The 16,639-nt window shown below is 46.7% G+C and overlaps 1 protein-coding gene across 3 annotated transcripts; it reads right to left on the bottom strand.

The window, feature by feature from the left end:
- Window positions 1-1,590: 1,590 nt before the first annotated feature.
- Window positions 1,591-12,503, bottom strand: LOC101942897 (ecto-ADP-ribosyltransferase 5-like). 3 transcript variants are annotated; one of them, XM_065581848.1, is made up of 6 exons: window positions 12,375-12,503; window positions 8,029-8,166; window positions 7,254-7,340; window positions 5,070-5,766; window positions 3,233-3,265; window positions 1,591-2,014 (listed from the first exon to the last, which is right to left on the bottom strand). In XM_065581848.1, exons 3-6 carry the CDS (start codon window positions 7,314-7,316, stop codon window positions 1,872-1,874), a joined length of 936 nt encoding a protein of 311 aa, XP_065437920.1. In that variant the 5' UTR covers window positions 7,317-7,340; window positions 8,029-8,166; window positions 12,375-12,503; the 3' UTR covers window positions 1,591-1,871. The 3 variants fall into 3 exon arrangements, with proteins under 3 accessions (XP_065437920.1, XP_008170971.2, XP_042696163.2); XM_008172749.4 differs by lacking the exon at window positions 12,375-12,503 and having other exon boundaries at window positions 8,029-9,743; XM_042840229.2 differs by lacking the exons at window positions 1,591-2,014; window positions 3,233-3,265; window positions 12,375-12,503 and having other exon boundaries at window positions 4,648-5,766; window positions 8,029-8,640.
- Between the last annotated feature and the right edge of the window lie 4,136 nt (window positions 12,504-16,639).

The following is a 16,639-nucleotide window of genomic DNA, read 5'->3' as shown; positions in this document are numbered from 1 at the left end:
AGGTGGCAGGACCCTTCTTCCCAGCGTCAGCCCCCGCCCCCTCGGGGATACGATCCCCCTCCAAGTCTGGCCTGCAAGGCCTCTTGGCTGGGGGCGTCTCCCTGCACTGGGCCCACTGCCCAGGGTCCCCCTCACTCTCCCCAGCTGCTCACCGCATCCAGCTCTGGATTGCTCCAGCCCAAGCTCCTATTGCAGCCCCAGCCCCAGCTCCAGCTCCTCCACTCTGCCTCAGCTCCTGCTCCACTCTGCTGCCCCAGCACTGCTGCTGCTCTGCGACCAGCTCCCTGGGCGGCTTCTCTGGCCCCTCCGGCTGGCGCGGCTCCACTCCCCAGCTCAGTGTGGGCCCCTGCTCTCCCCTTAGCTCTGCCCCACTCTGTCTGACCCAGGCCATTCCAGCTCACCTGGAGGACGGGACGCCCCTGGCCTCCTGACTCTCTGATTAGCTGCCCGCCCTGTCAATCAGGCTGACCTGGAGCATTGGCCTCTCCCCATTGTTCCTGGGGACTGTCAGTCTCAGGCTCCTGATTTCCCATCCACCCTTCCCCTTTCTTTTGGTACTGGGAGCTAGCAACCATAACCCCCACTGCGTTTTAGTAAGAGGCCAACAGTCCCATTACATAGAGTTTTGACGTCCTACTGTAACTGGAGTTAACTGATTGCCAATTAACCCAAATGAACAGACAGCTTTTAAAATGCTCCTTTAGGCCCTTTCTGGTGCCAGACCTGAGACTCCTGGGGTCTGACTATCAGAGGGTTTGAGCCCATAACCTCAGCTGAAGTTAGTGGGAGCTGGGAGCACGCCATCAAGTGACACAAAAGCAGACGCTGCTTTTGGAAACGTTGCCCTAAGCACTTGTCTTTAACCTTTTTCTTGGAGGTCAGCGATTCCCCCCGGGAGAATGGAACATTCCATCATGGGGCACACTGCTGAGAATCCCCGCGGGAGAGGAGCCGATGGTTTATCATGAAAACGCCAAGAGACCTTTAAGTGCAGCGTCAGCATCCAATGCAGTACGTCGTTCGTTGGCTGGAAGCACTTGGCATTTCTCTCCAAGAATCTGGCTCTTTTTTTAAAGTCTGGCTCATCAACTAGATTGGGCTAATTCCAATATTCCTCGATTATAACCCCATTCATTTGTAGTGCCGTGTCTAGGCAGGGTAAGCTCCCATGGCGAGGCTCACCAGAGTTTGTCCCTGGAGAGCTCAGACTGAGGCTGAACATCGCACCCGATTGCAGTTACCCGAAACGTTCTGCTTGTGTTTCAGCCAAGAGGACTTGACAAGATCGCGGTAGCTCTGGTAAGAACCTAGTTGTTGGCGTTAATTGATTTGTGAAGCATTGTTCTCATGCATGGAAGTTCTGAGCATGCAATCCCAGGACAGTCAGTGGGCAGGCAGGTGAGTAAACTAGCCCAGAACTGGGCCTTTGAGCTCACCAGTTAGAAATTTCATCTTCTGAGCAAATTTGATAGGAAAGTGACTGAGAGATATAGACTTGGGACCCCACAAACTGTCCTGGTACAGAGTCACCTGGCCGAGACACAGATTAATCCGTCACATGTATTCATGAAAATACTCTGACTTAGTTCATTTCTGAAAAGTCTTATACTGAAGTCATCAAAAGTTGGTACAAAAGTGCTAGCATGACAGGAATACAAGTAACTATTTATATAACAGACACCAACTTAACAAATCCCACCTGGACTAGAACTATGAGCTTCCATTTTGATTTACTCATCGGTAACGTACAATCAAAGCTTGCCCAAGCAGGTACCAGCGACACTCCCTCCATGTTCCTGGTTTCCCTTTGGAACGCTGGCAGCATAGCAGGACGGCTTTGGATCTGGCAAGTCCCATCACCATGATTTGTGTTAGAGAGAAAAAGTGAGTAACATGAATAGGACAATTGAGAAACCAGCAAACAGTTTCATAGCAGCCACGTGGACCAGGATGACGGATCCTCCAAACAGTAAATGGCTCAGAACACTGGGAAAGGCGATGCCACCTCTGGTAACTGTTAATAGGAAAAAGCAGATCAAACAATTGATAGGAAATTATTTCACATTGACAGAGATCCTTAAAGCTGGACACAGGTACCCTGCTCACCAGCTACTGAAACCTGTTATGCCAGAGGGACATTAATCCAATTCCCCTCAGCAGGACACTCCAGCCTGGGACATTCATCTCACTGGTGAGATATTTCACCTGCTTCCTCCCTCCTCAGCCTGCTTGTTCCTTTGGTACCAATCATTAGTGAGCACGTTTCACCCAAGCCGGTCCCAGAGGCTCCGATTTGGAGCTTGTCGTCTGCCACATAAGTGTATTCCAGACCAGTTATGAATAATAAAGACATGAGTCTATGAGACAGTGGCTGCAGACACCAGTAGCACCATTTCTGTTTGTTTGTTGGTTTGTTCTCTTGGCTTTAGGGAGAAATGTAGAGCAGATCATTCCATTTTGTGGAGGATTTTGATATTTCAAAATTTGGTTTTGTTCTGACTTGGAATAAAAAACAACACCATCATTTTGAAATTCTCTACACAAGGGAAGGGAGCGTTGGCTCTGGGGCAGTGCACCGAGCAGGCTGTCCCAGGGTCGGGGCCATTGGAAGTCCTGGGGTCTATGACTCCTCGGTAGCCCACCAGCCAAGCTGCCAAGGAGCCAGGCGGGTGATCTGGCCAGAACCCAGGCAGCGTTCTGACAGAACAGTGTCGAAATCAAACCAGCTCTGCAGAAGGTGAAGAGTTTGACAAATTGTCAAATTCCAAGGAGAAAATATTTTGTTGAGATTTTTCCGACCTGCTCTGGTAAAATAGTCCTGTTTAGACCTTGAGAGGATGTAGTTCCACTGGGGCTAGAATGGGGCTAGTTATGAGAGGAGGGAGATGGAGACACACTTGTGGTGTTGGGTTAGGGGATGTGTGTTCAGCTTATAGGTCAGGACACTGAAGATAAATCTTTAGGGCTCGAAGGGGTTATTCTCCTTAAATTTTCTTTTCTGAAATCAACTGTGCCTGGAATTGAGTCAGACGTGAAGGTGCTCAGATACTAGTCATGAGCTCCCTACGAGAACCTGGATAAATAGACAGAACGTGCAGTTCATCCCACTTTTTTCTCAAGTTGTTTCCCTGCATATGACATGTTTGCCTGGTGGGGTTGCTCTGTGCTCTGCACTTCAATACAGAGGGAAAGTTATTGTCAAAACAATGAAAACAAAATGCTTCTTTCTTACCAGAGTTGTCAACACATATTTGGTTCTTCTCTCCTACGGTACAAACAGAGAGGGTCAATGAAATGTGACCTCAGGTGGAATTTTCAACTCCATTCTACTATTTCCAAAGAAACATAGTAATTGTCAGACTGGATCCCACCAACAGGCTACATCTAGCCTGGTGTCCTGTCCCTGACTGAGGTCAGGCACAGCTGCATCAGGAGAAGCTGCAAGAAACCCCGGAGTGGAATTACCGACACATACAGGAAATTACCTCCCCAACCCTGGCAGTTAGTGACTGCTGTATGGCCTCATGCCTAAGGGTTTAGTGCTCTTTTAAAAAAAAATTTGTATCCTATGTAACATAACTGTGGAGATTCTCACTGTCTATATAAATAGTTAATTCTTTTTTTGAATTCTACTAAGCACTTGACCTCATGAAAACCTTGTGGCAATGAGTTCCACGAGTTAAGCCTGCATTCTACAACCCCTTTCACTAATTAAAATATATTATCTTCAGTTTATTCATGTTTTATGATAAAGTGGTAAATTAGACACTGCCATTTTCCCTATCTCACTTGTTATTTTACAGATTTCTATCACTTTTTTATGTCTTTTCTCTTAACCAGGGGTTCTCAAACTGGGTGTCGGAACCCTTCAGGGCATCGCGAGGTTATTACATGGGGGGTCACGAGATGTCAGCCTCCACCCCAAATCCCGCTTTGCCTCCAGCATTTATAATGGTATTAAATACATTTAAAAGTGTTTTTAATGTATAGGGGGTGGGGAGTCACACTCAGTGGTTTGCTATGTGAAAGGGGTCACCAGTACAAAAGTTTGATAACCACTGCTTAACTAAATCATCCCAATCTCCCCCAAAGAAATCGCTCCAGACCTCTGATCATTTTCATCCTCCTTCTCTCTGGAATCTTTTCCCACCCACCCCCTTCCGATAAATCTTTCAGAGCTCAGGTCATCAGAGCCAACCCTAAAATCCCAGTGAAGGGTGCCCCATGGGTTAATATAATGGTGATACAATATTTTCACATTATTCTCCATTCCATCATTCCTTATGCTTGCTAGCATTTTGTTTCCTTTATAGACCTAGCAGCACATTGAACAGAGGTTTTCACTGAGATTTGCACCGAACTCGCCACAATGCTGGCCAGGTTTCCTCCTGAGTCGATACAGTTCATTAACAATTCAGTGAAATTATCCCTCACAACGGGCGTTACCTTGAATGTGTGTCAGGGAATGTCACCTGATGTTGCGTTGCCCATTCACCCAACTCGGTTAGATCTCTCTGAAGTTCCTCACCGGCGTCCCTAGTCCTGACTGCCCCGAATAATGTGCCATCTGCACACTAGGCCACCCGCCTGCTCCCTTCCCACAGCCTCTGGGTTTGCTGTGCCGTGTCTGAGGAGCCACAGCTGCTCTGCCAGGGCTCCTGTGGACTCTGTACGGGGCGTGGTTGTGTTGAAGACTCGCAGTGATTTGGGGCCTTCACCTGCCTTTCTAGTGCTCCCATCGCCAGGGTGTCATAGAATCATAGAAGATCAGGGTTGGAAGAGATCTCTGGAGGTATCTAGTCCAACCCCCTGCTCAAAGCAGGACACTTGGTGTCGTGGGTGTCTAGGCAGCTTCTCTTTCCTCAGTGAGCGAGTGGGACCCAGTGTCCACCCACCCCAGCCCGAGCCCTCTCTGGCAGCAAGAGTCGTGGCAGCCTGTCTCCCCCAGCCCTGGTGGCAAGTCCTCAAGTCAGCGTCCCTCTCGTCAGCTCTCCCTGAAGTGGGGTTTTCAAATTCTCCACAGAAAATAGCCCCACCCAAATATTTCTCCTGTTCAGCCCAGTACTCACCGCCCAGGTACGCGCAGTTAAAATGGCTGCAGGTCCGGTTTGTGCTCCGGAGGACAAAGCGGTTATTCCTTTGTCCTCGGGACATGTTGAATATCTCATGGACTGGGATTAATACTTCTTCCTCCTCCTGAATGCGAGAGAAGGCCCTGATCTCAGCACCAAAGCACGTGTGGATGGCGAACAATGTGTCCGTACCAAATGTCTTAGCTATTCCTATATCAAAAGACGAAGAGGCAAAGTATCCAAACCTAATGTGACCTGATCCCGTGTGCTGAAATCTGGCAGAAACCCCCCGGTACACCGTCCTTTTGTACATCACATCACACCTCCCTCGTAAGAGCTGTGAAGCTCTTGTCAAATAATAATGAAAGGCTTTGAACTGGAAACTGGCCATGTAATGAGCTCGAGATATCCCAGCCTCTCTCACTGCCGCATTCAACTCACGGTGAAAGTCATCGTCAGTATAGGCTATTATGGCTCTTCCATGCTCATCTTTAAAGCCTGTGGGCAGAGGAATCTTTTTCTTTACAAGTTCCCATTTTTGTTCTGAGTTTTCCCACACCCTGCTAAACACTGAGGACATGGACTTTTCTTTCTCTAGCAGTCCAGGTGCAATTCCAGCCATTTCTTCAGCACATCCTATATATTGGTCATCAAAAGCGTCATCCATCATGCTCAGCTCCACCTGGCATTTTGCCTGGGAGAATAAAAGAAACATACAGTCACACTGGCATTTGTGTTACAGTAGCACTTAGAAGTCACACCCAGGATCAGGGCCCCATTGTGCTCGGCCCTGTACAAACACACTTGGAATGGCCTCTGCCCTAGAATCTTACCTCTAAAGCGACAAGGCAGAGGAAAGGGGGGAGAAAGGGATGGAACAAACAAGCAGAATCCTCAGTGTGTTGTTTGGCAAATGTCACATTGGAGCCTCGATTTTTGGGAGGGAGGAGTGGGGCAGGGACCAGCAAGCTATGTACCTGTGACAGAGGTGTTTTTAGTTTACTGGGCTGTGTCTAGATGTAGGGTTAGGAAGAAAGGCAGGAAGGGATACATTAATAGGGAAGACAAAGCAGGGGGAACAAGGGACATAGAAGTGAGGGAGCTAGGAGAGACTGAGATCCCAATCCACTCCCACAGAGATATCTAAAATCACATCCATCTACCTCAGGGGGAGTCAGTGGGTTGCCATCTCCGTATGCCAGCCATGCACTGCATGCTCCAGGGCTGGCGGTGCCCGTGAGAAGGTTACATCCAGGATCCAAGCCCCGAACGCGCATGGAGGACAGCAACATCGTTGTGGTGGGTTGTATAAACCCCACACTGGTTAACCAGGGGTTGACAGGAGCCTGAGCCCCTTTAGGCTGCAGGGTGGCACCTGGAGGGGTGTTAGGCACAACTGGTGATCGAACCCAGCTGGGGTGGATGGGAATGCCCCCTCGTGGGCTAAAGCCAGACAGAGGCCTGGAGCCAGAACTGGAGGGCCCGGAGCCAGGAGGAGGCCTGGGAGGCTGGGGGTAGTGAAGCCTGCGGCCAGAGGTGAGTTGCCTTGGGCCAGGAGGAAGCCGGCGGCAGTGTTAGTAAAGCCTAGGGGGAGTTGGGACTGGAGTTTGAGGGGCTGCAGGGAGAGGGGGAAGACCTCGGCAGTCCCTCTCCTGGCAGTACAGAGTGGAGTGACCTGAGGGGAACAGGAAGGCTCCTGCAGGGTAAGGAGGAAATTGGTTTAATTTTGTTCTTTTGGTTTGGGATCCTGTTGGGGGATTCTCCGGGGGAGCCTTGCGAGCCCAGCCCTGAAAGAAGGGTGGGCCGGGAGAGGCTGTGCGGGCTGGGAAAAGGCTGTGGTAGGAAGATACCCATGGAGGCAGCAGCAAGGAGTCTGACGGAGCAGACCTTGGCTGCTGGTCAGAAGATACCTGGTCTGGAACCCAGTTTAGTGGGAGGGCCGGGGTTCCCCAGCAGCCACTAGGGAAGGTGGCATGGGGCCCTGATTAGACAAACACCTGTCCGGGCTGGTCTCGGTGCACGTGGTCCAGCCTCAGCACACAAGGCTGCACTAGATAACCTCTCGTGGTCCCTTCCAGCCCTACATGTCTATGGGTCTAAGGCAGTATGGCTGCCTGCATAGCCTTGAGCAGAAACACGAGAAAACACAGAGTGTTTCACTGGCAAAGCTCAAGAGTTTACCTGAGGGATTCCCAGCCAGGTCTGAAGACAGAAGTACGTCAAGGGGATCAGCAGAGGCTTCATAATGGTTCCAACATCCCTGTGCAGCTGCAGGAGAATCCATCAGGAACGTCAGTGGAGATTTGGGGGGAAAGAACACATCAAACCCAAACATCCTCCCCATTGTTTCACTGTGATCTGTTGTTCCACATTCAGTGACTGGGATTTCCCAGGCAGGAATTGCTATCTCACGGACTGCAGCCCAACCGTAACGGAGATGGGTTTGACCCTGAAATACAGTTCTCAGCTGGAGGGGTGGGGAGCAGTTGTGGGGAAATCCTGCTTTTACTTCATGGGGATCACATTTCCCTAAAAGACTTTGGGGGGGTAGAAATACGATCCATAGTGCTGCTGTGTTGACTCATAAGTGCCATTACACGGCACAATACACAGAAACCAGCGGCCGGACAGGTCTGTCGATCATCTCCTAGGGAATGGGGCTAAAATAACGACATAGCTCAATACTTCAGTGCCTCACCCAAGTGCCTGGTCAAGTGTTTGCTTGCCACTAACTACCTCATACACTCTGCACCTCGCTGCTTAGTTCTGCCCCGTGGCTAACGGGGTGATCCACGACTCAGTCGTCAAACACCAGGGTTGATCCTAGGCACAAGGGTCGCAGCCACACGGCCCTCGCAGAGACACAAACACACAGACCTCTGTCACCTGGCCTGGTCAGGGACCCCAACCCCAGCCACATGGAGACAAACAGCAAAGAGACCAGCACACAACTTACCAAGTCTCTTGACCTCCATGCACTGGATTGACATCTATGCCCTGAAAAACTCCTCTGCTTGCCACTCCTGTTCTCCTGCTGAGCTGATCCCTTGTTTAGAGGATACGTTGTGGAGTTGGGTCTTTGGGCGTTGATTTTCTGGCCAGGGAAAGGGAGCCAGGCATTGGAATTTGTAGACTGGACCGTGGGGGAGAACCAGTGACAATGGGGACTAGGGGGTAGCAGTGTCTTGCTCAGGGAAAGCAGAGTTAGGGCCAAGAGTCGGAAGCAACAGGCTTGAAGTGTTTCCTGGGAGTGTTTCCTGGGAAGTTTAATGGGCAGCAGGTTTAAAACAAATAAAAGGAAGTTCCTCTTCACACAGCGCACAGTCAACCTGTGGAACTCCTTGCCTGAGGAGGTTGTGAAGGCTAGGACTATAACAGGGTTTAAAGGAGAACTGGATGAATTCATGGAGGTTAAGTCCATTAATGGCTATTAGCCAGCATGGGTAAGGAATGGTGTCCCTAGCCTCTGTCTGTCAGAGGATGGAGATGGATGGCAGGAGAGAGATCACTGATCATTACCTGTTAGGTTCACTCCCTTTGGGGCACCTGGCTTTGGCCACTGTCAGTAGACAGGATACTGGGCTGGATGGACCTTTGGCCTGACCCAGTATGGCCATTCTTATGTTCTTATGTTCACTGAACACCTGGAAATGCCATCCCTCCCCTGCCTTTTGCCCGTACAGGAGAGGGTGTGTGGTGGTGCTCTCCCTCCCATAGTGTAGCTGAGGGGTTAGCTTGGTGTAGGCAAGTGCTGAGCTGTACCTGGGGTGGTGGGATGGATGTCAGCACAGAGTAAATGGGTACGAAATGTAGGGGTGTGATGTGTGCACAGAACAGGTGGGTGGAAGATGAATCTGAACACGTTTCATATTTCTTTGAAGAATGATGGGCCGGGTGATGCTTCTTTGTTTGAAATGGCTCTTCCACGGTAGTCTGAGATTGCCAATGTAAGCAGGGTCTGCTGAATTCTTCCCTGACAACTAGCTGGGAGGGGGAGAGACTTCCGGAGCAAACTGTATTTACATAAACACACCTACTCTGCTTAGATATCCAGCAGACAGAACGCTGTTGCTCAAAATTATCAACTTTGGCTGGGGTTGGGTTACAAATCAGTGGAGAAAGTAACTGAAATACATTCCGCATGGATTGTATTCTAAATGGACAACCTACCGTAAATTCTCAATGACTGAGGGACAATCTTCACTCATTGCTATATTTGCTTTCCACAACCAACTCCCTGTATAGCTTTCCTTGAGTGATGTACCCGAATACTTGGATGCTAATATCTAAACTGTATTCTTAAATTTATTCACCTAAATTTGGGTTATTACTGATTATGCACTATAAAACTTGGTATTTGTGGATAATCTAAGCACCATACTCGGATGTACAGACGCTCGGTTCTTAACCTGTGAATTATATAATTTTTTAACATTAGCTGTAATAAAAAAATTTAAAACTGAATGCAGGGGTAGTGAAATGCTGTTACCAATATTGGTGGCATTATTGTCATACAGGGAAGCAGGACTGTGCTTAACCTGTCCCAAATGAGAGGGTCACCCTCAGATAAAAGAACCTCGTTAAGCCAGGGGCTCGAATGCAGAGCCTGTGAAAGTAAGAGGGGTGGGGACAGCTCTCCCTAGGAGTCCCCAGACTGGTTTGACCTGTTCCTCCCCACTGTTCAAAAGAAGAGCTAAATAGTCTTCATTGGGAGCATCTATTGTTATTTTAAATGCTCAGTCAGAGCAGAAATCAGTTGTGGTAGGACTGTGTTTCTGCCCAACCTGCTAAGAGCTGAAAATCGCTAAGATACTGAGGTGCAGCGGTCACAGCAGAGAGGGTGGCAGCAGAAGGTGACTGGCAGTCGGCTTGTGAATGAGTGGCTGGTGCGAAGGTGAGCAGAGTGAGCGGCCAGCAGGGCAGCTGGCGGGGAGGCGCAGCGAGCGAGTGCCCGAGCAGCGTAGCGAGTAAGGTGCAGGACACCCAGAGTTCTCGAGTAACGGCACGAACACATTCCTAGGAGATGGTGCAGGGACACACCGATCCTGAGTAAGATAAGGAGGCGAGGCCTTATCCTTTCGCTAGCCGATTCCAGGGGTAGTGCAGAAGCCAGAAAAGTTCCCCACAATAGCAGGACCATTCCCCCACTTACACCTACACACATGGGTATGTCTAGAGGGGAGTTTTGGAGTCCTACTTTCAGTGGGGTTAAGGTCAGCCATGAGTGTGGGGGGAGGGGACGCAGTGGTAACCCTCTTCAGCTACATCAGCATAAAAACTACAGAGCCCCTTATAGGTGAAAATAACAGCTACAAATCTGTCCCCATACAAAGATGCTGAACGGCTCTCAGTGATTTTGCTCCATAGTGAGCCAGCTCTTACTCTGGCTGTGAGAGGGCTCAGTGGGGGGGGGGATCCGGGTGCAAGTGGCTTGTCGAGATAGTCTACATTGAAACCTATGGTGGAGTGTCAGCAAAAATGCTGAATTACCAAATCTGCATAGATCACCCGGATCCATGGAACTTAAGGTGTTCCGTTTTTGAGAAAGAAAAATTAAAGAGAAAATCTCAGGAGGTGGAGGAAAGGGACGATTTATCTATTGTAGATAACACTTTAGAAAGAAAATTGAGAAGCAAAATAGAACAGTTGGATCAGGCACAACGAGCCTTATCCCTGGAGAAAGGGATTCGTGAGAAGTTAAGACAAAGAGTAAGTAAGCCAGACATGTCACAAACCCATCCGCAATTGGGCCGCTCACTACAAGAAACTCAGGGAAGTATAGACGTTGCTGTGAAGGCCTGTAAGGAGGCAATCCTAGATATCAGGACCTCTCAGGAAAGATGAAAGTCTTTGCAACCTGAAATTCCAGCAAGTAATTTCGATACCTTTAAGTCAATTGAGTCAGAAGGAAAAATGAAAAAAACAAGTGGCATAATTCATTTTGAATCTGATACGCCCATTGTACCGCAAGCCACTTTAGGGCTAAAACCAGAACCTCTACCAGAATCTGTACAGAAACCTGCCAATACCCGACCGTCGGAAGGTGCAGGCACCTGCCCCAATCAAGAAAAGGTATAAAAGGTGAAAGCAAAATTCCCCATCTAAATTGTCCATTGTAGAAGCTGCCCAAACAATGGAGATACTGGTTCCTTTGAAAAAAAGAGGAAAAGGAAATCCCATATATAACTGTAAAGGAGGGAAAAAATCAACTTCTAAATTGGAACCATCAGGATTGAGTAGTCATGTCTCGCCAGAGCAGAGCAGAGGGTGGAGATGGATGGCAGGAGAGAGATCACTTGATCATTACCTGTTAGGTTCACTCCCTCTGGGGCACCTGGCTTTGGCCACTGTCGGAAGACAGGATACTGGGCTAGATGCACATGCTCAGAGGCAGAAACATAGGAGCCCGGGGGATTGGTTACTGCAGAAATTTAGGTGCCGAGTGAGTTTATGCGCCTACAGCGTTCACGGGCTGCTGAGCAGGGGTCCTATGAATCCGGGGTGGGGGCCTGATTCTGGGACTGAGATGCCTAAAGTGGTAGCTAGGGATAGGTCGATATCAGCTATCCTGGCAATCTCTGGGAAGAGATGAACAGCGTTCTGCTTGGGAGGCTCGCCTGATGTTATGAACAGATCGTCTGGGTAGTTGTGTCAACAGAGGATGGATCTTTACAATCAACAATCAGGGATGTTTGCACTCTATGGAAATAGTTGTGATCAATGTATGTTATGATGTAGATGTGAGCAAAATAAGCAGATTTTTTTTGTTTTCACTACACAGGGTTTTAAATATTTCTGTAGTTTCCCCGTCCCAAAAGCTTTTATAATTTTATAACAAATTAAAGCTCTAAAATCAACTCAACAGAAAATATTGGACTTTTCATTCTGTGCACCCCAGATTCTACCCTCTGATATTACAATTTGCATAACAAAAGTGCCTAGAGCTCCCAACCCAGATTGTGGCCCCGTTGTGCTAGGGGCTGTACATAGGGAGGCTGTGCCAATCCCCCAAAACTTACAATCTAGGGCAGACAAAGGTTGGTAGAAGAAAGAGAGGTAGAGTGACTTGCCCATTGTCACACACAGCAGGCCAGGGGCAGAGCTTGGTCTCCTCACTCCCAGCCAGCTGCCTTATCCTGGCCCACCCTCTCCCTCGGTTCCATAGGTACTGGACAGATGTAATTTCAGGCAGATTTGTATCATTGTCTAAACCACTGTGCGACCTGTTGTCTAGAGAGAAATGCAGCAGGAGTGTCTGTAATTAGGATAATGAAGAGTACGAATTGAATGATGTTACAATACCTGACTTTCCCAAGTGTGTCTGAGTCCCTGGCAGGCTGCTGACCCGAGCAAGAGCTGGCTGCAGTTGTAGAACTTAATCTGCAGTGTTCATAACACAGGAAATAGTTTGACTGTATCTGAGAAACCTCCCTGCAGACTTTCACTTTCGGAACTAACGGCGTTTGTTTGGGGTTTTTTTAGGAAATAAGGGCCTGAGCTAAATCCCACTGAAGTCAATGGAAAGACTCTCATTGATTTCAATGGGCTTTGGATCAGGCCTGTACAGAGTCAAAACCACAAAACTACCCCTGTTTTATCCTCTGTGCTTCCTGTTCTAGGGTTCTTTACCTCCCTGTCCCAGATGTTAAAACCAAGCAATTTTGCTACCTTGGCTCTACTGTTCCCAGCAATGTAGATCTTGATGCTGAGCTCACTAGTACAATTGGCAAAACTGTCAGGAACTTTGGTCTTTTGCAAGACAGAGCCTGGAACAATAACAAATTGTCAACTAAAGTGAAAATCTGTATTGGTGAGACATGTGCTTTATCCAGTCTTCTATCTGGCTCAGAAACATGCACGACTTACGCCAAACATACCAAAAGACTAAACAGTTTTGTAGCCTATAGGACTAACCTCCTTGCTTGTGTATATATATATATATATATATATATATATATATATATATATATATATATATCGCATGATATTCTTATCGATAAACTAGGCAAATACAATTTAGATGGGGCTACTATAAGGTGGGTGCATAACTGGCTGGATAACCGTACTCAGAGAGTTGTTATTAATGGTTCCCAATCCTGCTGGAAAGGCGTAACGAGTGGGGTACCGCAGGGGTCTGTTTTGGGACCAGCGCTGTTCAATATCTTCATCAACGACTTACATATTGGGATAGAAAGTACGCTTATTAAGTTTGCGGATGATACCAAACTGGGAGGGATTGCAACTGCTTTGGAGGACAGGGTCATAATTCAAAATGATCTGGACAAATTGGAGAAATAGTCTGAGTTAAACAGGATGAAGTTTAACAAAGACAAATGCAAAGTGCTCCACTTAGGAAGGAACAATCAGTTTCACACATACAGAATGGGAAGAGACTGTCTAGGAAGGAGTACGGCAGAAAGGGATCTAGGGGTTATAGTGGACCACAAGCTAAATATGAGTCAACAGTGTGATGCTGTTGCAAAAAAAGCAAACATGATCCTGGGATGTATTAACAGGTGTGTTGTGAGCAAGACACGAGAAGTCATTCTTCCACTCTACTCTGCTCTGGTTAGGCCTCAGCTGGAGTATTGTGTCCAGTTCTGGGCGCCACATTTTAAAAAAGATGTGGAGAAATTGGAAAGGGTCCAGAGAAGAGCAACAAGAATGATTAAAGGTCTTGAGAACATGACCTATGAAGGAAGGCTGAAAGAATTGGGTTTGTTTAGTTTGGAAAAGAGAAGACTGAGAGGGGACATGATAGCAGTTTTCAGGTATCTAAAAGGGTGTCATAAGGAGGAGGGAGAAAACTTGTTCACCTTAGTCTCTAAGGATAGAACCAGAAGCAATGGGTTTAAACTGCAGCAAGGGAGGTCTAGGTTGGACATTAGGAAAAAGTTTCTAACTGTCAGGGTGGTTAAACACTGGAATAAATTGCCTAGGGAGGTTGTGGAATCTCCATCTCTGGAGATATTTAAGAGTAGGTTAGATAAATGTCTATCAGGGATGGTCTAGACAGTATTTGGTCCTGCCATGGGCAGGGGACTGGACTCGATGACCTCTCGAGGTCCCTTCCAGTCCTAGAATCTATGAATATATTTTTTTTCTTATAGTTTAAGTATTTGGTTTATTGTAATAGGTTTATAAATGTATATTAAAGTAAGTTTGGCTGTAATGCAAGAGACCTACAGGCCATATCCTGTATGTTAAGCTAAGGCAAAGTTAACATTTATATTAAGGCCTTTTACTCAGAAAGCAAAATTGACCTACATCTTGTTACCTAACAAAATGAGTACCCATGCCTATGTCTATGACCTTTTATCTAAACCAGTAGACAATGAAAAATGGCATGGGGGGGGATTTAATGTTGTACACAGAGACTTAACAAGTACACCACAAGTGTGTACATACATGTCATCCATATGCACATACATACTAGCCTATGGGGTAAGTGTACCCTAACATTTTGTGGGTGAGGAATAACATTTGGGCATAGGAGGAAGGATTTCCAGCACTTTGCCCTATAAAAGAGGTGACCCACCTCGCTGAAGTATTCTCACTTTACTCCATTCTCACTCTACTCCATTTCTTACTCTGCTCTATCATTCTCACTTACATTCTATTTCTACTCTATTTCTCTATCTATCTATCTATGATGACTGCTACTATCAGTAGGCTATACTTGTTCTTCTTAAACTTTAAGTTTCAAGGGAACTAGGCCAAGCTTGGTTTCCCTGAGTTTTATTCTTTGTTTATTAGGTTTTGATTTTAAGTTTAAGTTAGGCAAGTAAACCCTAATTTAGTTTAGATAGCTTTTAGCATTACATTCTTCTAAGCACTGCATCCCTCGCTCAAAAATTGAGAAACCTGAACTGCAAGGCTGGTCATATCATATGTATGTTTTAAATAGCAGTAATGCAGTTGTAACTTTGTAACTCTACGTATTTTACCATTTACTTATTATTATTAATTTTAATAAAAAGTCTTTAAGGCTATATCTGTCTCAGTGTAAGCTTCCTATCATACCCCCGAGGGTCCTTTATAAATTCTGTGAAGCCTAATTCAGGACAAAAACTTTTATCTTCTGATCAAACAAATTGGCGAGCCTAAAACCCATACTATTAATATTAATTATATTAATTATTGTTAATATTAATTAATTAAATTAAAATTAAATAAATACATTACATTAATATTATTAGAACACCCTAAATCAGGCTACAGGCTGGTGAGCCAGCCAGGAGTCTCGAGGAGTGCGTGACAGGAATTTTCAGGGATTCCAGGCATTCTTAGACCCCTGAAAATCTCACCTGAGGCATAAGTAAAGAGTTAAAGTTACAGAGAGTTACAGAGCAAGATTGTGTGTCTTGCTAACTCACTCTTAAGAGCACAGGAACCTGATTTCCTGTGGCTGCGGCTTGGCAGGAAGCCCAGTATTTCCGTTCTGTATTGTGGTTTAACTTAAAGTTTTAACTTATAAGTTTTGAATTTAATCTTGCAAGATAAAGTAATGATATTATTTAAAGTAACAGTAATGTTATTTAATGTGATACGCGCGCTTAAGGGGCTTTGTTGGAGACTGAAGTGGTAACGAATGGTACCGATAGGATATAAAGCAGTAGCATCGGGCCCAATGACCCACACTAAGTGGTGGCGAGGGAGTTGATAAATATATGTATTAATTGCCGCCAAGAGCTGCAATAACTCAGAACTTGTATAGTTCTTCAGTCCCCGCAACTCTCACAGGCTGCACCTTTGATCCATCTGCCTCAGTTCCCCCGCTGTTTGGCAGGTCCCGACAGAGGGAAAAGACCTCTCGATCAGCTATGAGCCCCGACAGAGGGAAAAGACCTCTCGATCAGCTATGAGCCATCGAGGGGAGAGAGGGGAACGCACCCCCATCCCTCTATCATTTACTTGGGACTTATTGAACTAGGTGTAAAACTAGTTTGGGGTAATGTCTGCTCGTAGCTTATAGTTCGCTGGGAAAGAAATTAAATTAAAAAATATTAAAGTTACTCAGGAAAGCACAGCAAACTTTGGATGCCAGCTTAAAATCGCTGGACGCTATAAATCAAACCAACGGAGGGTCCTGTGGCACCTTTAAGACTAACAGAAGTATTGGAGCATAAGCTTTCGTGGGTGAATGCCCACTTCATCAGACGCAAGTGGGCATTCACCCACGAAAGCTTATGCTCCAATACTTCTGTTAGTCTTAAAGGTGCCACAGGACCCTCTGTTGCTTTTTACAGATTCAGACTAACACGGCTACCCCTCTGATGCTATAAATCAAACCGTGGTCGGCTGTTTGAAAGAATCAAAGAGTTGAAAAGTGAAAAAATGTGCTAAAGGCGACCAAAAAAATCGGTTCCCAACCCCATTGGCATGGTGAAACCAATGGAGATACAAAAATCTGCATGGCCAATCACTAAAAGTAGGGCACGAAAATGAGCTCAGGCTGATACAGTACCTTTAGAAGTGGAATTGGAGATTAAGTCTGAGAAGCCACAGGGAGAGTCAAAAGAGGAAGTTAACAGTGCAGAAGCTACCAGCCATCTGCAGATAAAAAA

This window comes from Chrysemys picta, chromosome 1 (assembly GCF_011386835.1).
Source record: "Chrysemys picta bellii isolate R12L10 chromosome 1, ASM1138683v2, whole genome shotgun sequence".
NCBI lineage: Eukaryota > Metazoa > Chordata > Testudines > Emydidae > Chrysemys > Chrysemys picta.
Note: the sequence above shows the minus strand (reverse complement) of the source record. Positions and strands in the feature narration are given on the sequence as shown.

Excerpts from the sequence above, each read along its gene's own strand:
- LOC101942897 (XM_042840229.2), bottom strand. The coding sequence starts at position 8,493 with ATGGACTTAACCTCCATGAATTCATCCAGTTCTCCTTTAAACCCTGTT. Across the intron at positions 7,341-8,028 it reads CATGGAGGTCAAGAGACTTG|CTGCACAGGGATGTTGGAAC; the intron begins GTAAGTTGTGTG and ends ATTCTCCTGCAG. Across the intron at positions 5,767-7,253 it reads CCTGGCTGGGAATCCCTCAG|GCAAAATGCCAGGTGGAGCT; the intron begins GTAAACTCTTGA and ends TTATTCTCCCAG.